Source organism: Sebastes fasciatus, chromosome 9 (assembly GCF_043250625.1).
Source record: "Sebastes fasciatus isolate fSebFas1 chromosome 9, fSebFas1.pri, whole genome shotgun sequence".
Classification (NCBI taxonomy): Eukaryota; Metazoa; Chordata; class Actinopteri; order Perciformes; family Sebastidae; genus Sebastes; species Sebastes fasciatus.
Window position 1 is genome coordinate 21,052,492 of NC_133803.1, and position 25,297 is coordinate 21,077,788.

The 25,297-nt window shown below is 41.9% G+C and overlaps 1 protein-coding gene across 9 annotated transcripts in view; it reads right to left on the minus strand.

Moving 5' to 3' along the window:
- Positions 1-25,297, minus strand: part of lyst (lysosomal trafficking regulator) — a 74,939-nt gene that overhangs the window by 8,434 nt on the left and 41,208 nt on the right. For 8 of the 9 annotated variants that reach the window (XM_074646600.1, XM_074646608.1, XM_074646607.1 and 5 more), the window contains 31 exons: positions 24,259-24,628; positions 24,020-24,176; positions 23,732-23,905; positions 23,153-23,313; positions 21,640-21,830; positions 20,714-20,959; positions 18,177-18,350; positions 17,305-17,454; positions 15,258-15,395; positions 14,976-15,174; positions 14,761-14,889; positions 12,063-12,687; positions 10,453-10,633; positions 9,755-9,924; positions 9,426-9,656; positions 9,073-9,239; positions 7,315-7,467; positions 6,433-6,624; positions 5,477-5,688; positions 5,195-5,404; positions 4,610-4,786; positions 4,361-4,437; positions 4,051-4,239; positions 3,386-3,531; positions 3,185-3,281; positions 2,950-3,011; positions 2,690-2,745; positions 2,439-2,591; positions 806-1,050; positions 483-549; positions 241-397 (listed from right to left, as the gene is read on the minus strand). In XM_074646600.1, coding sequence (XP_074502701.1) covers positions 241-397; positions 483-549; positions 806-1,050; positions 2,439-2,591; positions 2,690-2,745; positions 2,950-3,011; positions 3,185-3,281; positions 3,386-3,531; positions 4,051-4,239; positions 4,361-4,437; positions 4,610-4,786; positions 5,195-5,404; positions 5,477-5,688; positions 6,433-6,624; positions 7,315-7,467; positions 9,073-9,239; positions 9,426-9,656; positions 9,755-9,924; positions 10,453-10,633; positions 12,063-12,687; positions 14,761-14,889; positions 14,976-15,174; positions 15,258-15,395; positions 17,305-17,454; positions 18,177-18,350; positions 20,714-20,959; positions 21,640-21,830; positions 23,153-23,313; positions 23,732-23,905; positions 24,020-24,176; positions 24,259-24,628 — 5,656 coding nt within the window. The remainder of the gene's footprint in view (positions 1-240; positions 398-482; positions 550-805; positions 1,051-2,438; positions 2,592-2,689; positions 2,746-2,949; positions 3,012-3,184; positions 3,282-3,385; positions 3,532-4,050; positions 4,240-4,360; positions 4,438-4,609; positions 4,787-5,194; positions 5,405-5,476; positions 5,689-6,432; positions 6,625-7,314; positions 7,468-9,072; positions 9,240-9,425; positions 9,657-9,754; positions 9,925-10,452; positions 10,634-12,062; positions 12,688-14,760; positions 14,890-14,975; positions 15,175-15,257; positions 15,396-17,304; positions 17,455-18,176; positions 18,351-20,713; positions 20,960-21,639; positions 21,831-23,152; positions 23,314-23,731; positions 23,906-24,019; positions 24,177-24,258; positions 24,629-25,297) is intronic. The other variant, XM_074646603.1, reaches the window with a different exon arrangement.

Below are 25,297 nucleotides of genomic sequence, written 5' to 3' on the forward strand. Positions count from 1 at the left end.
CTGTACCGTTCCAGCGTTTTGCATTGTGGGATACAGTAGGCGAGGTACACTGGTCCGTACTAGAGATTTCTTTCCAAATCAATACAACATCCAGGTATTTTTTGGCATACTGTAGATTTTGCTTTTGTTTGCATACTGCATGCTACATTTTGGCCAAATCAGCACGTACTACACTGTTATAGTACTATACTACTAGTAGTATACGGTTACGAATACAGACAAACTTAATGTGTGACTCACCCTGATATGCGAGGAACATCTTGGTGAAAGGAGGCATTCGAACCAGGAAGTGCAGCACGGTGCCGCTGTTGGAGTAGTGTGAGCCGTAGTGGTAAGGCTGGACGGGAGGCATGGGGTCGTCCTCACGAATGCCCTTCTTGTACTCCTCCTCAAGGTACTGCACAACAAACACACGTGTGTTTTCTTACCGTAACATCCAATACACTCAGGAAACGCACACTGAAATGTACAACATGCCTTACCCTGTAATTATCCACGTAGCGGTCTTCTTTCTCTTTTGACTGGACTGCGATGGGTTTGATTAAATTCCTGCGTGATATAAGCAAAGCACAAATGAACCATGATGTTCAACTGTTTGATAAATGAAAATTGTCTCATTATAAATTGCTCCCGTGTCATTAGTCTTGACTTCAGAGAGACCTTATTTGTCATCCAGCTCAATGACAGAAGAGGTACATGTACAAACAGTGCCTAAGACTAATCTTCATAACATTATATAATCAAATGTTCTTATTAAATACCTCAAAGGACTTTCATATTAGAGGAGCTTCCGACCAGCACTGACCTGTAGATGGTTGGGTCCTGCAGGTCGATGGTCTCACTGGTGTAATCTCGCAGGATAAAGGGGAACACCGGGTACTGCATGAGGTCGTTGAAGGAGCGGCCCGCGTGCTTGTTGAGGTGTGTGAGGTACTCGAAGTTAGAGATCTGACCCGAGCCCCACAGCTGAGTGAGCGCCGTGATGTTTCCGTGTTCCAGCAGGTTAGGCAGGTCAGAGGTCAGGATGTTGTGGTAGACGTCGTCACGGAACTACGGCGGGAACACGGAGAACCATGAGATGTTTCACTTCTCTAGTGTCAGGATGTCTATGTAATGTAATGTTAAGTGAAACCTTTGTTTCCTGTCATGTCTTAACTGTCGACTATCAATAAAAGCATATAATGCATTACAACAAACTTTAACAGAGTCTATAGCCATGCTAGTGGCTAAGTGAAGTTGTACTTAGGAGGAACAGGAACATGCTGATGTTAAGAAAGTATAACATTTACCATGTAGATCATCTTAGCCTGCTATCATTTTCTCCTAATCTAATTCGGATTCACCAAAGTCACACATTAACACAAACAAACTAATCGAGGCAGTGGTCTCCCATGCTCTGCAAAGTAAAATTACTGTTTTTGTCAATGGAGTCTGGTGGCTTTGAAGAGAGCACAGATAACAGCTTCAGTTCCCCGTCAGAAAGGGCAGTCTCACGGCAAGGTAAAGCAGTACAATATTCTAAATATAGCGTACATTTAAACTGATATCGATTTTTTTAGGTGAACCTTTCTTTTAGGTGGCTAAAATGTGTTTTGCTGCCGGCCCCGTCCACAGCAGTACATTACTTTGGTTCTGTGCGGTACGGTAACTGCCTGCTTCTCCAAACATCATACAACCCAACTTTAAAAGAAATCAGAACTATCCCTTTAATAAAAAAATACATATTAGTCTAATGCAAAGGGATTTTTTTTTGCCTGTTCTCTAGGAAAGGTTTTTGTGAGTCAACAGACAATCTGAAGACAACAGATTATCTGTTTGGCCTCTATGTGCTGAGCAGTTCTGTACTTGCTTTGATTCCTCTGCATTGGAAATACCTGCAGTAAAAAGTGTGAAATAATAGCAGTGTTTTTCCTGTAGAGAATGAGAGTACTGTATCTTATCATCATGATTGATTCCTGGCAGAGGCAGAATAACAAAAAGGTAATTCAATAATTAACTCAAATATTTTCCAGCTGCATGATTTTGTCTATTCACACATCTTTTTTTTTTTTTGAGCTCTTTCATCTTGTCATTTCCATCACAGTCCATTATGTGTAGCTACATTTTTATATTCAAATGAAACATGGACTGATTTTTTTTCTCTTGTGATCTGCTGGGTAGTCTTGTTATGGATGATAGCAAAAATCTGTTCTTTGCAATAATGAAATGAAACAGCTGAAGTAAACACACTATACTGCAAAAACGCAAAATCTTACCAAGTAAATGTGTCTAATTACTAGTCAAAATAACTCATAACACTTTTTAACTTATTTTTGAAGTGGCCTTTTTTCCAGTCGAGAGCAATGTCAACATTCATTTCAGCATCTGTTTCCTGAACTTCCCAGTCACAACATGGCGTCTTCCATTTTTATTCCAAGTGACTTGTGTTTTTGCCTCACCTTGGTGTTGTCAAAGGCTAACAGCAGGGTCCTGCCGTTGGTGAGGAATATCTCCACGGCGTTGTCTCTCAGCTGCCACCAGCGCTTGTGCACCTCCTTGATCTCCTCGTACGTCCAGGAGAAAGAGGGTGCCTCGGTCTCCCCATGAAGGCTCTGTCCAAACACATAAACACATCCGGTGTTGAGTCGCCAGGCGGACTCACATAACCCTCTGGAAGAGAATAATCCTGAACAGCCTTCTCTGGTTTTACCTGGTTGTCATGAGCATCAGCAGCGTTGTCCTCCACAAAGTACATCCCAGACTTCCCTGTGGGACAACACAGGGTGAGTGAGATTTGGTGTACTAAGAACAAGACAAACAAAAGCTTCCCCCGCTGAATAACTAACACTTGTGTGTGAAGGGAGAGAAATATTCTCTAGTGCCTCAGAGAGAGCACATTACTCTTTGTGCCGTGTGACCGGCGGACTATATTATGCATGGAGCAGCTGTGAGAGATGGTCAGTGTCTTACCCAAAAGTAGCTCCCCTGCTGTTTCTCTGTTGGGGGCGACGCTGATGCACCGTCTGGTGAACCTGAGGACAAAGAGACATTTCTCATACAAGAAATACGCCGTCTGAATAAAGCATAGACACGCCTCAATGTAGCACAAGCTGATGAGACATTTATGTCAGACCACCCTGTCTTCCTAAGAGGGATATGATGTTTACTAAAGGTTTGCAGAGTGACAGAGGAGTAGAAATTATACCTGATGGGCTCGCTGGTGGCTTTGTCTTTGACCGTGGATGAGAAGGAGGAGTGGGTCTTATCCTCAAACAGGAAGGACAACGGTGGCTTCACTGTGTCTAAATAAGACATGGAGGTCAGAATAAGAATGCTAAAGGAGACAAAACACTCTAGTACTAGACTTGCTATAATACTGCTATAAATAAAAGGGTATCTTCTTTACCTTCAGACTTGCGTCTGTCTTTGAGCAGGTATTTGTTAGGAATGGTGAGGTAGCATCTCTGTAACCGCCGTCGCTCCCGGTTGGGCCCTTCGGTGGGGTCCAGCTGCCAGGACGTTGGGTAGGATGTCTGGTCGTACCAAACCGCACTGAAACAGACCATTAAAGCCCTCTCAAACACTTTGTCTACTCATAACAATATAGTATCAGGTAATTGGGGGGTTTAACATCCTAAGAAGGAGTATAAATTCACATGAGTTACATTAGGCCATTGGCTGCCATTAGTACAGCTTGACAGAGCTGCTATAATGACTCTAGACTCTCAGCCTTGACTTAAGTCCCGGCTACGGCCCTGCCTCCCCAGATATGGATGCACAACTGCATAGATCATAAAGTTTGCTTGATTTAATTGCTTTACAACTGTTTCTTTAAAGGTATTCCTTGTGCTCTGTATGTCGGAGATAATTTATCTTATTCAAATGTATTTATTCAAACATAAACTGTAACCTAATTGTTTCACATTAGAATATAATTTCTCTACAGTCAAGAAAATGACCAGAAAAATAATCACCATTAGAATAACAATCAGCATTACAGTAACGATTTTATCATTGTACTTTGTTCCAATATTGTGTGAGCCCCTGTGAGAGATAAAAGTCGATGCCTACCGGTCATGCGTGAGTTGTTGCACCAGCTCCTGCCAGTGTCGGCTGGCGCTGAGGTCAGTCTTATAGAGTCCCCTGATGTGCTGGATGACTTTCTTTCTCTCCATGCCTTGTCGCAGAGACACATTCTGAGTGATGTCAGCTGCAATCTTTGAAATGTCCTTGGACTTTCCATCCAGCCTCTGGATAAGACTGCAGAGGAATAAGAGAGAATGGGAGTGAATAGAAGGGTTGAACAAAGATGTGATTCTTACCAATATTTTCTTGTACAGAACATCAATCTCACATCAGGGGAAAAAAAGACCCTACTCACTTCCTCTGAGTGTTGGCCATTTTCTTTTCCCACGCCGCTTTGCTTGATTTCTCTTCTGATTCATATTTGAAATTTTCCTGTATGAATAAAAATACAAGTAAACAAGACACATTTGCTTTCTGGCTAATAAGGAACCTGACAAGCTGCACTTTATGGACAAAAGTTGATATTTCATACTGCTCAACTGCCAAATAGGCAAACTGAGTTTGACTAAAATGCTTAAAAACTCTTTGTCTTTGTAGGACTTACCTCTTTCATGGCTTTGAGCAAGTCTTGTTTGTGTGGAACGTTGGGTGGGATGCAGCGATGGCCACAAAGCTTCAGCGAAGTCATGAATATACCCACTGCGTTCTGCTCGTCTTTGGTGAGGCTGTCCTTGTGATCGTGCAGCATCTCATACAGGTACAGTGACAACTTCGGTCCATGCTGAGTGAAAGAGAGAGAGAGTGAAACAAAGCACAGATTAAATTTCTGTTTGTGTCTGGAGCAAGTCACATTCAATGATGAACAGGAGACAAGCATTATCCGGCTAGTTGACCCTCAGTAAAGCCTTAGAGAAAGAGTGAAAGACTCCCGTGGCAATGCAAGCAGCATGAAAACATCTATCAGTTATTTTAAAGCCAATGCCTGACACCTCCTGGAAAACTTGTCTGTAGGAGTGAAAATGACAAGCAAAGCTAATATACTGAACGCTCACTCACACTTTCCCCTGAAATCAACACAATTTCTGCACCGGGAAGGTAAAAATGACCAGAAATATATCATTTTGGGCAGTGAGCAAAAGCCAAGTTGACGTGCATGGTGACAAATAGACTTCATATCCTTCACACTCACCTCTAGACCCGGGCTGAGGCTCTCCTTCAGGATATCCAAGTGTCTGGGATCGAACACAAACTCCAGCGACTCCTTCCTGTCAGACAGGGGATGCGCAGGGCTGAGTGTGTGCACAAGAAGGCGGCCGATTTGGACCCGAAAAGTGTCCCGACACGACCATAGGATCCGTCGCCACTGCTGAGGTGGGGCTCCTCCTCGACCCGTGCTGCCCTGTGAGATCACAACCGTCAACACAAGGTCTCACAATACAGCAATTACTTCTTCTTCTCAGTGTCGTCATACCAGGCTGATTTTGATCCCGTCCATCATGAGTTTGAGGATGTCTTTCTGGAAGCTCTTCTTGCTGGCAGGTGGCAGGGTGAAGGGAGTGGGAGAGTGTGGGACAGAGGCGGAGCCGCCCTCGTCCTGTGGTTGATCACCTGGATCTGGTGTTAAAAACGGTTGGTCTGGAGAGTCGGGAATGTTCAGCAGGTCAAATAAGTCTTGACTCACATCTGAAATGAGAGACACATTCAAACAGAACCAGGATTAGACACCAAGTTTGGTTTAAGATAGGGATGCACAATCCAACTTTTTTAAGTCCCGATATCAATACCTGGACTTTGGGTATCGGTCGATACCGAGTACCAATCTGATACCAGTGTTTAATTAATAATCTGTATGCCTCACTGTGTGGAAGTAAACATTAATTTCCTAAATTGTAAAACAAAATGTAACAAATGATTACATAGATATACTTTTACTGAAGTGTTATTTATTATCAAAATAATAAATCTTACACCAACAACTTGGTAAAAATCTTCAAAATTAACAGTCATTACAATTTAAGTATAACCGTTTAATGCATTGAAAGAGGCTGGGACATGTTTTGAGTTCTGGGGTATGACACATGCGCAGTGTAACTGGAGCTGCGGTCATGCGTTGCTATTGACTCAATTTCAGCGAGTGCAGATCAGTTTTTACTGAGCATGTGTTGTACCCCAAAGATATGACACGTTGAAGATGCGTGGCATCTCCTCTTTTCACCCTCCTTGTTAAAATTCCAGTATATAATGTATATAGTATACAAACATAGAATTGAATTGAATAGATCGGCTCCATTGTCACCCATACCCGATCCAATTTGAGTCAGTATCGGCCCGATATCAGTATCGGTGTATCCTTACTTAACGCTCATGCAAGGTGAAGGAGAAAATAGAGAATAATAGAATAGATAAGTGGGAGAAGTTTTTTTTTACCATGGTAAATGAGTCTGTTGACAGCAAGAACCACAAGCCTCTGCAGCCGTTGGACGAACTCAGTCTCACTGGCACGAATGGGGTTTTCCTGGCTCATCCTCCTCTGCATCATCTGGTTGAGCTCATCGCTGGCTACGGAGCGCATCCGCATCAACAGAGAGTCGGTCTGGGCCAGAGAGAACCGGCGCGGGCCTACAAGCATAACATAGGAACATGCACAGTTGTGAGAACACTAAATGGGCGCACATGACGGTACGCTAAAGTAAGCACACATTCTTTTTTCCTTTCAGAGTAAGGTTATGCAAATATCTCATAAATCATTGAACACAGAGAAGTTCATAATGATTCACTAATCAAAGTGCCATCTGTGCTAACAAAATGCTTAACACCGATTTAGTTAAGCATTCAAACATGCACACACAAAAGGCACCAGTAGCGCACGATGGTACTGGGCAAATTAACACCCGAGGTGAGTGCGGGAGAGAGGGTGAGTTCACAGCAAACATGGGAGACATGCTCCATGACGGGGAGGATGTTCTCCGCTGTGGACCGCAGTCCGAGCTACCTGCGTCACAGTGGAGCATGTAGGATGGAGCTCCAGAGGGGGAGGGGAGGGGGGAGTCCTGGGACAGGAAGCTGAAGGGAGGGGAGAGGGGTATCTGGCCATAGGAGCAGTAGTGCTGTCTGGGGATGCGGGGAATAATGGAGTCTTTCATGGCAATGGAACCTTCAGATCGGGACGAGGAGAGGATCAATAAACAGACAGGTGAGGGTGGAGAAGAAGTGAAATGCCTGAAAACACATGGTGGTCAATTCTACCTCGACACTAACACAAAAACTGCACACCAGATTTCCAATGTTGCATCAGTTTGAAACACTCACCCGCGATGCTCTTGCGCTTCTGCTGGATGGCGTGATGCGGAGAGCTTGTTGCGTTTACAGAGCTGCTCAGCTTCTGAGGCTCCTGATTGGCTGTCGTCTTTATGAACTCAATCGCTGACTGAAGGACGCGGAACTGCAAAGCCACGGCCATCTCTGGGGAAAAACAATAAGAGGCAATGTACTTTGTCATGTTAGAAGTTGACCTGACGCGCCTCATTAGCGACTGCCGATGAGCTTCATACAAGGGATTTAAGAGAACTTGTGGCATTCATACATTTTATTCTACTTTTCATCCATGAATTTTCTCTTATGTTCAAACGTGATTCACAAGTGGTCCAGGCCTGTCGTACTAGTCATGAACAGAAAGTCTGCCTATCTCCACCCACTTGTTTGACTAAATAATCCTGCTTTAATCTGAATTCATTTTGAATTTAAACATGTGACTATAATCCACAATGGTCCACTATTGGTCCATGGTAAAGTTCATATTCTGTTCACCGTATCAGTGTGATGTGCATCATCGATCGGCAATTAAATGAGAGGTTCAACAGTTGTTGTTTTAGATTTTATTGGCATTTTTTTGGCTTCTAACTTCAAATCAGACCATTCTTCTTTATTTATGTCTCTGTACGGCTTTACAATGACACAGGGTTGACAGCTGTGGGAATATTTTCTCATTTTTCAGGTCCCATGCTGTGACTACAGACACTGCAGCTGTGTTAGGATTTAATCTGCTGATTTATATTATTTTTTTTACTGTTGGGCAGTTTTGGGCAACTCAGGAAGTGTAATAAGTCTTTTGTTACTTCTTACTCCTTTAAAAAGTAATAATATTACTTTACTTATTACTTGGTATCAAAAGTAATTAATTACGTTAGTCTATATATTACTTTCTTTTGCACCCTCATAGAACCGGGCCTGTCTCTTCCTCTCCCTCAGAGCACGGTCACACATGCATCTTCATCCCTTCACCAAAGTTCAACTCAACGCGATGCGAAGATGCATACTGACCTGCCAAACGTTCACATCAACACCTGGCACAAAAAAACAAATCACGTTCTAGTAACACAGCGTTACTTGAATAATATAATATAACTACTGTTTAGGAAATTGTAATTCCTTACACTACTTGTTACTGGGGAAAGTAATAATATTACAGTAATGCATAACTGTCCAACACGGCTTTTGGGTAACATTTTTATCAATGAAACTTGCCCACAAACAGAGCAGAAAAGGTAGCCTTACATAGCAGTTTGGGGTAGTCGACTATGCTGATGATCAAATCTCACAAACACGCACTTCTTCACAAACTAGTGGCGTTCATCAAGGCGGCCCAATGAGGGCAATAATACAGTCGAGTATAATTACTAAAATGACGAACAACCAAAAATAAAGAGTGCCTCGTACAGAGCCATAATGCCTTTGTAATGTTTCTGTGATCACAGAATGATTATATCACATAAAAATAGCAGAGAAATAAGCGCTAATGGGGAAGAGATGGGAGAGATACTTGTCAGAGAGCAAATTTAAGGAGAAATGAGAGAAAACTATTTAGTGGGAAGATGGAGATGTGAGATATTTCTCAAATTATGTTTTTGCTCAAATGAGTTTCCGCTCTGCATTTGTAGATAATGAAAGTGACAGCCCAGTTTCTTTTTCTGCAGCAGAGCTTGATATCATCCAGAACTGCAGAGCACAGTCGATGACAACACTGATGTATTTTGCATGCGTATTGAATTTTAGAAATCCAGCTCTCACCCTGTGTGCGACGCATCTTGCTGGTCTGCATGAAACCCAGCAAGGTAATGAGGTCTTCAATGATGCGGAAGTACTGGGACCCTGAAGAGCTGCAGGAGTGAATCGTCACCGCTACTAACAGCTGCTGGATGTCACACACCAGGAGCTTGTAGTCATTCAGGGGAATACTGCAGAGGGAGGACACGAAAAGAAAGAAAATATGAAGCACAGGAAGTGAGACTACCACTCGTATAAACCAGTTCAATGAACAGTGAGAGGATTAATGACTCAATTCACGGCTCAAAGGTTCAAGACAAAAGCCATGAGCCCATGGAGGTGTTTAAATGAATCGCCCTCTGTTCTGGCAGCCGTACCCGTTCTCCATGCCATTGAGGGTTGAGAGAGTGTTAAAGAGCACGTAGAGCAGCCCGTGGTCTAGCAGGATGTCTGCCAGCTTCGGGCAGGCGTTGAGGAGCTGCAGCAGCATACACAGGATGTTGTGCACCAAGGAGTTCTCATACAGGGAGTTCTCAATAAGACCCAACACTGGGATGATACAGCGCTTTCTGAAGGGTGAGATATTTTCCATTTCCTCCAGGTCCAGACTGGAAAGAAATACAGACAAGAGAAAAAATAGTGTCAAAGACATCTATTCATACAGTAGAAAGTCCTATGCATAATATTCTGCTGTCTCTGGACTCACTCTTCCTCCAGGCCCACCGGCCGTCCAAACAGCATCTCCAGGAAGCATTCGAGGAGCCCCTGGCTGCCCTGGTGGATGTACAGCTGGTTGGCCAGCAGCGAGAAGCCGTGGTTCTTTAGAAATTTCTCCTTCTGCTCCTTGAGGGCTCTGCTGAAATATGCATCCAGCAGCTAGGAGAGATAACAGATAACAGAAGGTAACAGAAAGGTTCAGTACAGTCTTAACACTGGCAATATATTGTGAAAGTTTGCCAACAAGCTCGCACCGATTTCAGAGTATAATATTTTTTCTCTTCTTTTCTTTTATCTTGAGGCACCATGGGATAAAATGTTTAACACAGAAAATTAAAGGGATAGTTCAGGTGTTTTGAAGTGGAAATATTCTAAATATAGCGTCAATTAAACTGATTTTGATTGATTTAGGTGAGCCTTTCTTTTAGGTGTCTAAAATACATTTTGCTGCCAGCTTCATCCACAGCAGTACATTGCTTTGGTTCTGTGGAGTAAATCCTGTCTGCTTCTCCAAACTGGGGGCACGGGGACCGTCCTCTACTGTAGATTATACACCGACTATGGACAAGTACCTCATACAACCTCACTTCAAAACACCCTAACTATCCCTTTAACAGAATAGTCTCACATTTTGGGGCAGTTATTTGCTGACCATCAAAGACTCATCAAAGAGGATACTGAACCAACCTTCATGACGCCTTGCTGGATGAGAGGTGACGAGTGGTTGACCAGGACAATGAGCGCTTCTGGCTGGATGAGCTTGTCCATCACCTCCTCAAGCATGAGGTCAGGCAGCAGCAGCAAGATGCCCCTCAGGAGATCATAGAGTCCACAGCAGATCAGCACCAGACAGTCCTCAGTGCTGGACCTGAGAAACACAGCTTAGACTTTAATACCATGAACAGCTAGCTGAATGTCCTCTATCAGTGCTCAAAATGACATATTATAAAACTGTATATTCTAATATAATTTTAGGTTATACAGGATGTGAAATAATTTAATGAGGTTAGGATTCGCCAATTGAATGCAGATACATAATATGATCTTTTTTGGTAACGACTTAATTAATTTACTATAATAGTGTTAGAGCCGAAATAGACTTTTTGTTATTATGATTAAATAAGTGTAATTTATGGTGTTGTTAGATTTGTGTACGGAAAGCGGGAGAGCAAATATTTTTTTTACCTCAGTGAAATAATTTTTTTTTGAAACGCCAACAAATATGGATTACAGCAGAATATGTAAAATATGTGAATTTTCTTTTTTTAATATATTTTGACTTTTGGACTTTTCTTGAAATGTTTGGATCACACGAGTCGGAAACAATCCTACGCAGCCACCACTGAATCTAATTCTACAAATAGTATAATACTAATAATATTAGTGTAGCCTGATCTTTATCTGAAGCTGTGCATAAATATCGGGCTTAAGCAGAATGTGGCATATTAAGTAGCAAAAAATATATCTTTTTAAATAGTTTTATACACAGACTTTAGTATGCATTATCCAGTAAGTGTGTTATTATGATTTTAGTTATACAGTTCATGTGCAAATCTAATTTTGACAAACTCAGAGCAGACAAATCCTGTGATCTTTGGTGCCCCCCTAAGGGGGACCCAGACCCCAAGGTTGGGAACCACTGCTATAGAAAATTGGTTTGATAACTGGGAGTGAATATTTTGCGTTTCCTGTTATGAAACTTACATCAGTCAGAAAAGAAGCTATTTTTTCAATGAACACACAACACCTGCCATGAATTTGGATTTAAGTCATTTTGTTTTAAATGTTTTCTGCAGAGCTTAAAATTCCTCAACAAATCCAATCAGATGACTTGATGTCAGACAGCCCACACTGTGTCTAATAAAAAAACAAAGGTGACTTTGGTGAGAAAACAGAATTACAAAGAATAAATCTTTTTTTAATTTCCTATCAGTTTAAGTCGGCAGCTGGCTGGCAGGTAGAAATAAAGTGAAACTGTCACTGCAGTACAAATCATTTTCAAAGTTGGCTAAGGATTATTACCATACCAGAATGCTGTATTTAGATTATGCAAATCCCTACACAGCTTCTCTTTATCTTTTTTGGACTCATCTACCAGAACAAAACCCACATTGACATGCAATTAGATCAAATGTTGAAAGAGACTGTCAGTGCTCACTGTAAGTTATTTATAGATTGGCCAAGGTTTGGTATGGGTTGACTTAATATTATAATTTATTGGTGAGTATTTTCTTGAGATACTGTAATATTGTATGTGAAAAAAGCATGCCTTGTTAAAGGGTACTATGGCAGCATACCTGTCATTGGACTCAGTCTTGCTGTGCGCCCTCTCGTAGCCAGGAGAATAGGTGTAGCTCTCCCAGTCTTCAGGCATGGAGCCCCGGTCAGCTGAATTGGGCCAGCGGCCGATTGCCAGCGAGCCGTTTGGTGCCGGGAAGGCCAGGCCCAGACTGGCCAGATTGCTGTGGCTCCTCTGGAAGGACTGGATGCCTTTCAGGCTGTCAGGGCGGCGCGGCGCCTCGTCACTGGCCCAGTCAAACCTGTCGTCGGACTCTGTCACCCCAACGCTGCCCTCTGCCAGGCTGTCCACCTCTGCCGCCTCGTCCCGCTCCTCCTCCACGCTGATGGAAGGAGTGCGCAGGGCCCCTCCCTCACCGATGTCCTTAGACTCACAGATCGTCTTGGCCGATTCACAGCTGCTCAGGAGCTGCTCGTCCCCTCCGCCCTTCTTTAGCGTCTCTGTGCTGCCAAGAGCCTGCTGAGAGGCGAGGGAGACGCCGTCACCTTCACCTGCCTCATTTGAGCCACCGTGTCCGAGTCGAGGTGTCAGTAGAGGGGAGGAGTACGGAGACGGTGCCAGACTAGGTGGGCGTAATGACTGATCGTCACCTCCATGTTCAGGGGAAGGAGCGTGGAGATGGCCTGGAAAACAGAACAAAATGATTCAGCACTTAAATATTATTAGATTTATAACTGAAGGCTGCAAAGGGCTGTATTTGTATTGTTGCAAGTAGGGCTGCTCAATTATGGCAAAAATCATAATCACAATTATTTTGGTCAATATTGAGATCACGATTACTTAACATGATTAGTCATTGACTTTGGAAACATGTATTTAGGGAGAAAAGTTTGTAGCTACATTTTAGAATGATATGTATCAATCTGGTGAACTTTGAGAGCAAACTTAAGAGGCTAAATGTATGAAGAACTTTGTGCTCTTGTAAAGAATTTAGTCATAAACACATTGGTTGTATAGATATGAATGGTGATGACAACAAAAAAGTCACACCCACAAAGCATGGTAAACGAAAGTGCAGCTGCTGTAAAGGAAAGGGGTGTGCTGGATTTATAACACAAGACAAAACGAGAGCTTCATGCGGCACAACAATCATTTTATGTTGATTATCTTGTTTTCATATTCGTTGGAAGCCAAAATCGTAATTGAAATTAGATTAAATTGCACAGCCCTAGTTGCAAGTATCACTGCCAAGCATATTTCATTTATAAAACCTTTCCTAAAGTCATCATGAAGTGCTTTACAAGATATTATGATGACAAAAGAGGCTCATAATTATAAAACTGAGTAGAACAATAAAAAAAGCTCAGGTAAAATAGGTAAAATGAGTCTTAGGAAGATATATAAGATGTACAGTATAATAAAGAAGGGCTCTGTAAGAACTATTGTCAAGGCCAGTAGTTAGATTAAATCTGTTTTAAAGCAAAAGACAGGAAGATTATGAGTTTCACAAACACATACTGACCTAATGTTCATGCATCAGCTTCTTTTCTAGAAGTAATGGTGTTTGAAACTAGAAAAACCTTAGGAGTCCCCTGTTACCAACCACGTCATGCTAGCATGTCGGGAAGATAACTAAATAACACTACGAAGATACACTACATTTTGGCGACGAAAAACTGGTGATTTTCATAGGGGTCTCTTGACCTCTGACCATTTCCTTTTTTTAATTTTTACATCACTGTATAAAATGACCTGTGGTGACCTCTAAGATAATCACAGCCTCATGAAACTTTACAATCACAAACTACAGATCTAGAGCATTCAGAGGATGGATGGCTTTCCTAGGTAGATTGACAGTAAGGGGGTTTGTGAGCAGTTGACACAACAGAAGTGCGAGGCCTTCTAATCGCCAAAAAATGAAATTCTTGCAGAAATCTCCAAATGTCAAACGTTTTTGATACCAAATCCCAGCATGGCTTTTTCTATGGTGTTCCTCAAAGTCTTTGTGTCTTAATGTGGTATTTTGGAGGGATTTGTTTTTTTATCATTTTGATCAATTCTCGAATGATAAAAAAATGGTTAAATTCAGCACCAAATCTATGTAACAAATGGTGTCAACCAAAAAATTGCTGCAACAACTTATGAGACATAATAGAGTATGGGGATGACCATCATATACTTCCACCATCATGTTCTTATAAACTTTTACAATTCATTTTTAATTAATTCATATTTTTTTAATTTATGATTTATGACTAGAACAACTTGACACACAGTGCTTTTTAATTTGAGCAGCATATCAAACTAATCTTCAGGCTCCCAGCTTTCAGATGATGTACACCACTTCTATGTGACATCTACTGTTGACCTGCTATCTCCCCCTAAAGACCACCTAAAGACCTCCTGTGCCCCCCTAAAAAAAAGACAAAAATGTGTCTATGGTAAAGAGGGAGTTTCACAAACACATACTGACCTAATGCTCATGCATCAGCTTTTCCTAGAAGTAATGGTGTTTACATTATGTACTTAAAATAATTGGTGACTGTAGTTAATCGCAGAGAGAAAACAGGGCTGATACAGCTCTAAACATTAAAACATTTTTTAGAGGCACATACACTCACAAAAGCACTGCTGATCTTCCTATTTATAATTTCATTCCAAAGCAACAAACTGAAGGCTTGTATTTAATCATCTTCACTGTGCTGGATGCCTCTGAGAGCTTTAAGTTCAGTGTAATATAGTTGAAACAGCTGTACCTTCATGGGGAGCATCAGCGAAGACAGTCGGGGAGAGTGACACCACAGAGCTGCTGGCAGACTTCCCTCCACTGTTGGAGTGTCTCAGATACATAATGGACTGCACCTTCTCCTGGTACAGCTTCCCATCTGACAAATAAAGAGACATCAAAGAACTCAGTGTGTTAAATTAATGCCACTTTGATACAGAGGTGCTGCTTTCACTGCTTCCTCACCTATGTGCAGTGAGAAGTAGAAGCTGGATGGAGTGTGGCAGACGTAGGTGTTGGTAGGTGGGTGAACAGCCAGCAGGAAGTTGTAGATCAGTTTTAGCAGGTCCATGTCCGGGGGAGACCCGAGCACCTCCTGGATGATTTTGACGAATGACAGACAGACTTCCTGGGGGATGGCGGTCAGATGCTCGTCCCGATGCTCCTTAAGACAAACATAATGCGGTCGGTAACAGTCTCTGCAGCGATAACGGGTGTTGTTACAGAAGCTTGGTGACTATGACCTACCTGTAACACCTGGCAGGTGAGCAGGAAGCGGTGCACCACCTCCGCCTTGAGGAACTGACGGATGTTGAAGACCTGATGAGGGTGGTGCACCCTGATGAGGATCTCCAAGGCAGCAAGCAGCGTTTCCCACACTCCACACTGACAGAAAACAACACAAACAGTGAATGACACATTGACTGGTTCTTCATCATATAATGATGGCGTTGAGAGCACCATTATTCCTCAGCAGAGTAAAACAGAGCTGCAGAGAATGCAAAACAAATAGCACTTTGATTTTATCCGTGTTTATTTTACTGCATGATTGATTAGCAGTCCATTAGTGTTCCTACATAAAGGTTTGTCGGAACATAACATCTAGGTGCAAAATTGTTGAAACCAATTTATTCCTTTTTAAATTCTGGGTATATTTGGGAGGAACGTGGTGAAAACCAAAATCGTGACTGTTGAGAGTTGCTCCTGAGGTGTATGAATTTATTACCAGCTCATCATTAAATGATGCTTTCAGCGTTCTTCCCCTCATCAGGACTGGATGTTAATAAATTAAAAGACATTGGCAAACTAGAAAGATTCAGTAAAGCCATTCAGCATTAACGATTTTCTCTCTTCTTACTTTTCTGTACTGCTGAATCTTCAAGTCTAATGTGAAAACAACAAAATATCACGTCTCGAACAAAAAATTAGGGGAATTTTTTTAAGAAAACTAGCAAAAATTATCTGATTCCAGCTTCTTAAATGTGAATATTTTCTGGTTTCTTTACTCCTCTATGACAGTAAACTGAATATCTTTGAGTTGTGGACAAAACAAGACATTTGAGGACGTCATCTGGGGCTTTGGGAAACACTGGTCGACATTTTTCATCATTTTCTGACATTTTATAGACCAAACAACTAATCGATTAATCGAGAAAATAATCGCTAGATTAATGGACAATGAAAATAATCGTTAGTCGCAGCCCTATGAACAATATTTGAAGATTTAGCTCATCTAGAGCTTAATTTCTACTCTTCTTATTGTAGTTTTACTTCATATTTGACTAAAAGAACAACTTATTTGTCGTCTTAATTTGAATTTATGATAATCACCTAGTTGGAAATATGATTGCTCGTCTTTGTGCGTGTTTAATGTATGTATATTCTGTCATGTTTCACACAGGAAGTGATATAAGAACTCATTTCCTCATATTTTTGTTCATATCCTCAATTTGTTCTTATAGTGATCTAGTGACTGAGAGCAGTCTTACCGAGATAAGAAAAAACATCTTTTCACAGTCCACAAATTGTTTGTCCAACGCAAGGAAACACAAGTTTTAAATTTGAGGAACATAAAAAAATGCATGAATATCATTTAATCAAATTTAGATTATTATATGTTTTAAAGTAATTATAAAGATTTGATTAGTAAGAAAATACTATCGGTCCATTGATCCCATTTAAAACTATAAAACCCCTTAGATGATATTGCGTGCGTTCTGCTTCTGAATGGCTTACAAACGATGCTTTTTGATTTTCCTGTAACACCAGTACAAACGCTCTGGAAAATAACACGTTTACTTAAATGAACTGTTTAAGTTTATTTACCAGTACATCAGTTTCACTACTACTAATGTTCTTCTTCTTCTTACAGCCTTTTTTTGGTGGTATCTTTACAATTCTTGGGCATATGTCAGAGTACTTGCACACGGCACAACACCTTCCCTTATATAGTGTTTAAGGGGTGTTTCCTATGCTGATACCTGCCCTTTTAGTGTTTAGGAGCGCTATCTATGCTAATACCTGCCCTTATATACAGTAGTGTTTAGGGGGCGTTACCTAAGCTAATAATAAATAATCAGCCACAGGCCTCAAATTTATGATCAAGTGGTGTTCATCATTCCCCTGGGTACGAGCAGATTTGGATGTTAAGAACGTTTGGTGCATCTGAAGTTGACTTCAGAAAATTAAGAGAAAGTATAAGAGAAATCTAAGAGACTGTTGCTGCATGAGGCCCATTATGTTATGTCTACTGTCACTAATGAAATATGATTGATCCTGTGATGTATGTGTTTACCTCAGCCTTGGCCCAGATCTTCCAGTCCAACAGGACGTCTGAGAGAAGCCTTATATCCTGTACCACGGCGATGGACTCGGTGTCCAAACGGAACTGCCCATCGTCCCCCAGGATGAGGATGGGTGCACTGACACATCCATCCAGTAAAGTCTAGGACAGTAGGACAGAATATGGCCACCGCATCAGAAATAGATTGCTGGTCACTTTCATCAGACACACACACCTCAACATATTGATAATCATTCTCTCTCTCCAGAAACAAGCTTACAGTGCAGAATCCCAGAGTCAATAAATTCTCCATGAAATATTTTGTAGTGCTTATCACTCCGTCAAAACCGCTGCCATTTACTCCCTGAGCTGTATCGATCATTTGTGACCAGCTTCACTGCAGTGGTTATAAATCTAAAAGTACTTTGGGTCTCTGGTAGACCGGGGTAAGATAGAAGTTGGCAGCCTTTTTGCAGTAAAAATAGAAAAAGAAAAAACCCAACAACTGTAACAAAGCATGTTCCTTTTGATACAGAAATGATGATGAGTGTTTAAGATCACTCATCAGAGCAGTTCTTTGCTACACAGTACATACAGTATCTGGAAGCCTAAAGTGACAAAGGCAATCAGAGGTGCTGTGTGACTCTGCAGGAGCTCAGTGTTTCATCAAGTCAGACAGAATCCATTTCAGCACACAGCCATCACACAGCTCAATTACAGACACAGCCAGAGGGTCAAGTAACAGCGGGGTCACCGACACCGGCACAGAGAGGCACCGGTGTGTCGGGCTGGATCAGATTCATGCCGGTGAATATGTTTTACTGCACAGATCAGCAGAGGTTGTGGGTACTGAAAACGGAAAAAGAGTTCACGGTGTGACTCACTTTCAGCATGTGATATCCCACGATGCATTTGGACTTGATGAGGACCTGGTGGATCATAGAGTAACCATGGTAACAGTCCATTTCATGGATGCGGTGCTGGTTGAACTTGGACAAAGACAGCAGCACCTGTAGGGCCAGAGCCTGGGTCTTCTCACAGTCACTCAGCTCCACCGTCTGGACACCGTGGACCCAGAGACGAGGGACAGAAGAAAACAGAACAAAAACAAAATGTATGAAAGTGAACAATGGAGGCCTGAAGATGGAGTTCTAAAACATTATTTCACACTGTTCCTGCTACAATTATTGTGTTCTCAACAAAAGCACACACAAGCCTTATATCAAACTTTGTCTGTAAAAGTGACAGTAAACTACGATCCCTATTGGCAACAAGTGCAACAAAACTAATATGACTTTCCTCCTCATACACAGGTTGGTGGCCTGAAACTGACATAACTAATTAGGTTACATTGTCAGAATCAGATGAGTGACCTAGCAAACGGGAGGTAATTCATTGCCTACAAAAATTAACAAAGTTTTGTCATTTATCTTTTGGGCTCAGAAATACATTTCCTTGCGGTGCTGGTCATATGAAGCACCTTCATGAATGTTATCATGAAGCAGCATACAGACTTCAAATAAAATGGGTTTCTAAACTGTAGGGCTGCAACTAATGATTATATTTCATAATTAATCAATCTGCCAATTATTATCCTGATTAACCGTTTGCTCTGCAAAAACATCAGAAATCAGTGAGAAATGGCAACCAGAATTTCCGAGAGCCCAAGGTGACGTCGTCAAATGTCAATGCAAATGCCAAAAACAAAGATATTAAATCTACTATAATGTTAAGAAATGGAAAAAACAGCAAATCCTCAGATTTAAGAAGCTGGAATCATAAATGTTTGGCATTTTTGCTTGAAAAATTACGTCAATTATTATTCGATAATCAAAATAGTTGGCTATAAATTTTATATCGATTGACTAATCTAGCTCTACTAAACTACCCCTTTTCTGTAAAATGTCCTTTTCTATGGCATCCAATCAGAGTGTTTATGACTTGAAAATTGAATCTCTTTCTTCTTTGTGTCGTTTTTTCATCTCAAAAAAGGCTGCGGCAGCAGACATGACGTCACGCTGCAGTGGCCAATCACGTAACCGGCGATCCAGAGCTGTACAACCCAGATATGATGGAACAAAAGAAGTTAATCGTCGCAGTCAATTGGCTATTAAAGTGACTCTCCCACACCGACTCACAACTCTGTGGCGAATCGCCGCAACAGCTGATCTGGTGTGAATGCAGCCTTATAGAGGAACAGCTGACAAGCATGTTAATGCAATCAATATGTGACGTTACGATCAACATTATTCTACATTGTTGTGAGGTGACTCATTTGTAAAATTCACAGAATTTCTCTGGTTTATAAATCAAACTGACACTTTTCCCTCTCTGGAATACATCCATCTAAACTAGCGTTTGTTAACGGGGGCGGTACTGTCCCCCAGGGGGCGTTCAGAGAAGGTCAGGAGGCGCTGGAAGCAATATTTTTGAAAGGGGGCGTTAAGGGGTTCTTGGGGGCATTTGTTTGTGTGTTGTTTTTCAATGCCAGTTAAGTCCTACATTCGAAGCAGTTTTTTTAACATTTTTATTATTAGACTTTAGACTTTTACCAGAATCAGGTTTTCCCTGCTAAAGACCAGGCTTTTTTTATGAATCGCTTGCGAGCAGAAGGGACCCACTATAAAGAGCAACCGACCAACCGGTAACTGTTGTTGCCATGACAGACATCTATTTCAGCATTCAGCATGTGATTGAGGGGCCCGGCTCCATTGTTTGGACCGACTTACTCGATCGAGCAACAAATAATGGTCTAAGTCCATCACATGTTGGTTCAGAGCCTAAATGCCAATGTTTTACATTTTTTAACTGTAATCAGGAAGTGCCTGATGTACATAAATAACAAAATGGTTTATTCATTATTAAAATGATATTTGATTTATTTGTCAATCTGTTAATTGTTCTGACTGTAGTTGTGCTGTTTTGGGGTTATGGCAGGCCGTGCAAAATAACAATAGTCATAGGATGAAGGTATACTGCATATATGTATTAAGAATACTCCTGCAATATTTATTGAGTCTTCTCTGAGTATCTTCTTCACATGGATCCTCAACTCAGCCAAGCAATCCATTGAGTCTTGTTCTTTTTAGATTTTGCTTTATTGAACTGCCTTACCAGCCAAAGAACACTGTGGGACTAATTTAACATTGTGCGGCATTCACTTCAGCATCTGGACTAGTTTCCAAAACTATCGCTACTCAAAACTTGTGGAATATCTTTTGTTATTTGGCATTCAGTGAGATGCTTTTTCAATGACATAACACAAAATAATAATCAACATTGATATTCAGGGGAGACATTTAGCCTACACTTTAATTGATGGGGGCTGTAAGAGTCCTGAATAGTAGATAATATCACAACAACTGGGAATCATGACCTCTGACTCAGCTAGAGCTCCATTAAAAAATAAGGACCATCCTACCTGTGCGAAGAGGAAAACAAAATTTCCGGTTCCTCCGATCTTGTGCAAGACGCTCTGCAGGCCGTGGGTTTCCGTGGGGAGCAGAGCTCTGAGAGAGTTCGACTCCAGGGAAACACTCTGCACTTCCTTGGAGCTGAACGGCCGCTGGGTGACCACCGTCTTGGCCTGACCCTTCAGTCTGATCACAGGCTCGTAGATAGTGTAGACTCTAGGACTGCTGGGAGCATACACTACTGCCAAGCTCTCCTATACAGAAACACAATTATAATTTCAGACAAAACTTTCATCCTGTAACTTTTAATTATTTACAGTTTTAGGTATTTATGGTACTAAATCTGTTTGAAATTCAATTAGACCCTACCAAGGAGGCCAGCTTGCTTGGGGCTACAATTTCTAGCATGGATTTAGACCTGGGTTGGACTTGGTTAGAGCATAATAGAAATTATAAAGATGTGGAGGGGAACTCATTCATTCTTCTTGTCTTACTCCCCTCTTTACTTTTTTTTATAATCAGCAGAGTTATTATCAACAAAAGTCATTAGCTTTAATGGGAGAAAAACTATTTTCAGTCTCACTGAAAAAGCTGCAGCTTAACTGTAATAGCTTTTTCCATTGGGGGAAAAATTACTTCCTACCGTGCAGTATCATTAATGACAGCTAATTGGAACAGCACATTACTCATACACCGTGAAATGAAACAATAAATGAGACATAGGAGGGATTAGCTATGCTTACAGAACACTTGAATCATAAAGTACAAGTACAGGGTTTAACAGCAGTGTCAATCTGCATTTTAACATGCAAAAAAATGGGTGAAACAACAGTGACAATACAAGACTTATTTGTCGATTTCATGTTTTATAAGTGCATGTTTTTGTGTTGTGATTTAGATGTTGAGTTAATGCTTCACATAAAGAAAGACTTACAACCAAAGCTGTTGTGTCCACGTCCTTATTCTTCATCAGAAGCTCTCGTAAATGCTCACACTTCAGGCCTTCAAGAGTGACAAACTTGGAGACCGTCCCACTGGGCTTGCCATATTTGCAGGGCATGATCGAGGTGAGGTCAGGCCCGCTGGTGTACAGGTACAGGGCCTCCTCCGATGCTATTCTAGATCCTGAAATATGGAGGCAAACACAGTTACAATTGACCCTTCCTAAGTCCCTTTTCACTCTGTGCTCCAATAACAGTTGAGCAAGCATGGAACCCGGCAGAACCTCGGTCAACTTTCCTCTCTCCTGTTGGGTCATACTTAGATATGCTACGTTGGTTCACAGGTAACATTATTATGTAAGTCACATTACATTGGTGTCACAATCTTCAATCTTCTCAGTGTTTCTGAGCACCAGAGTCCCTTTAGGAAACCTCTCATTTTACTGCAGCAGCAGGGTCTGAAAGTCTGCCTCACGTCGTCCTGGTTCTGGTTTTCCAGTGCCTGCCTCCCTCCCCTCCAGCGGGCCCAGCAATACGGCCTGGGACTCCAGCAGCGGTGAAGCAGCGAGACGAAGCTCTGCTCCTGAACAGAGGAGGAGCCGCTACAGTCGGCTGCTGAACTCTCCACCTCCAGGTCCCGCTGGAGTTTTGAGTTTCTGGTGAACCTGCATGATTTCGTCTGATTTCTTTCCTTTGTTTATATCATCTCTGCTTTCTGCCAACCCGAAGTATGTTGAAGTATCTTTCTTTTTGTCAAGCTTATCCGACCAAGCAACAGTAACTAAGGGGGGGAGGGACTTAGGACCAGTCAATTAGAGGTACTCTCCTAATGAGACAAATACTGCAAATTTTATTACAGAAGCTGGAAAACAGAATTGTGTGAAATCCAAGATGGGAAATCAACCCCATGAGTAAATGATTAATATTACTCAATCAATAACCCATACAGGAATAACATATGATGCGACGTATAGTGAGACCCTAGAGGAGCCATGTTGCACCTTGATGTTTTATTTCTTGTTTTCATGAAATTGTTGGTGAATCTCGCAGTCCTTCTTTTCCAAGAAGAAACCTACGAAGGCGGAAACTGAGAAGCTAAGCTTTTCTAAAGAAAGACATCAGTTGGGTTCACAGGTTGAGATTGCCGAGAGGCGACCATTCACAGCCAATTAGAGGCAACAAGAGAAGTATTCAGTGAGCCTCCCGCGAGAATGCTGAGAATCTACAGCATGCGACACATCACACCAGCAACAGCCTTTTACAGCCACTAGACTGGTTACGCTTTTAAAATACACAAACCACCAACTACATACTGCTTATAAGAGAAAAGTTGGTAATCTGTGTAATGTACCACCAGAGAGCAGCACTGAGGTGGAACAGATAAAATTGTAAAAAGGATTATAACAGATTGCACGTATGCATGTAGTAAGATGATGAGTGACTGACTGGGATTAAGAGCTTAAAGACGCATGATTCCAGTTAGATGAAGATGACAGGAGGTCCTACCATTGAAAAGAAGTACGGTGCCCATGCTCCAGCGTCCACCCGGTTTCAACAGCTCCTCAGAGGATGGCGTACAGTGGCCCAGCATGCAGAAGGTTTTGTTGCTGTCGGATGATAAACTGGACTTTCTTGGTAGGGTGTAGTCCAACGACACCTCACATTTCCTGAAACAGAGAGCAGGTTAAGTGAAGGTTATTATTTACCAGATTTAAAACTAAACTGCCAGAGTCTTACTCTTGCTTTTGCACGTAGGGATGCAAAATTAATCAATTTTAATCGATATCGCAATGTGGCCTACTGTAATTTTCAAATCACAGGAGGTACAATATTTGTTAAAGGTGAAATGTTGTCAAAATACCATTTAAACTTAAATATTGTCGTGCTGCCGTGATGTCCTGGCCTTTGTTTGATACAGATCCCCGCAAAAATCACACCATAATCATTTTAATATGTGTTTCAATGAAAATGAGAATAATCATTCCCTCTAATATTGCAAATCATATCTCAATTGAAATATCAGTCAAAATAATTGCAATTAGATATATTTTTTAAATCGTGCAGCCCTAATTGTAAATTCCTCACCTGATGCCACACACCCAGACGACCACACGGCCATGGATGTTCTTCTTGCCCTCTGGCTGCTGGGTGTAAGTGAGGCCGAGGTGCTGCCATTGGCCCGCTCTGAGCAGTTCCTCACCAGAGTCTGCCTGCGCCAGCAGCCCTGCTTTTATCTCATCATTTGGGTCTATACAAATCCTGAGGGGAACAGCACATTACAGTACTTCAAGGTCCATAAGCTACAAATACTTAAGAAATAGTAACCCATTCTCCCCACACATCTTTGAGACTGTAGTCTACGCTGGAGCTCACCTGAATGTGAGAGAGCCTGTAGAGAAGTCTGCCCACACTTGAAGCATCAGTGCCTTGGAGCCCATGGACAGAATATGAATGAGGTCTTCCTCTCCTGATCTCGTCCCAGCCTGAGAGGAGCCGTGGTCGGACTCAGCTGCAGGAGGGTTACTCTCCTCTGGAAAACAACGACGAAAGAATTTCAAAACCAGTTCAATTATTTATGGACTTCAGGCATTGGTGAAGGATCTGTTTCTCACCCTTGTCTTTGTCCCCATCCTTCTCCTCCTGCTCTGTCACCCTCAGCCACATAGAGGCACTGAAGCCGCTAGCCATGTGGGGCCAGCAGTTCTGCCCTACCAGGGGCAAGTGGAGAGGAGAAATGTGCCAGGGAGAGGAGCGGAGATGGCTTGGTCGGTACTCGGCATCCCCCTCCCTGCGCACAGGAGACAATTTGCCCTTCCAGAGCAAACTGACGCTTTTCCCTCCGGCAGCACCGTTCTGTCTGGAGCCAGTGGACACGCCTCCTGGGGTCGAAGCCCCGAGGATGATTGGAAAGGTCAGGAAGTGGAGAGGTTCTATATTCACGTTGGCTTCAACGATTTGTAGGATGCCTTTTAGTAAAATTTCCTGAAGGTAACAAAGTAAACAGGGAGTGAGAAGGACAGTCTATCATTTTAGATTTGATATAGGAAAACACTTGATAGATTTGTGCTAACTCTGCATGTTTACATAACAAAAAAATTAAATGAAACAAATGAAGACAAAGAAATCACATACGCACATAACTGAGCCGTTTAATTGCTTTAAGTGTGTGATCCATTTAAAACAGCTCGGCATTAAACCTGTGATAACCCTGAGAGAATGCAGCAAAACTCTAAAATAGAAAAACCTGGGCAGCAGTACAAACAGAGAAACACATGTGGCCACTGTAGTCACTCATGTGTATGTCTCATTTTCATAGACGGAGAACACAGGTCACATGTCATTATATTCACATGGTTAAAAATAAACCCCTCTCTTCCCTTTTGGGAACCTGTTTCTTGAAGACAGGTTATTAATGACGTCTGCTGCTGGATTCCAATTAAACACAGACCGCTGTGTGGTAACAAGTTGTAGTATCACATCTGTTCAGCACACACTGGTGTTAATTGTATATAGCATGAAGTGGGCCCAAGAGAGCGTTGCGTGTTGATGAGTTTTAAAGAACCGAGAAGTGAGAAGAGAGTGTGACAGGAAGGGTGTCGTACAAATGCGTTCTTGTTCCTGCTGAAAAATTGAATGTGCAGACAGTGTGTT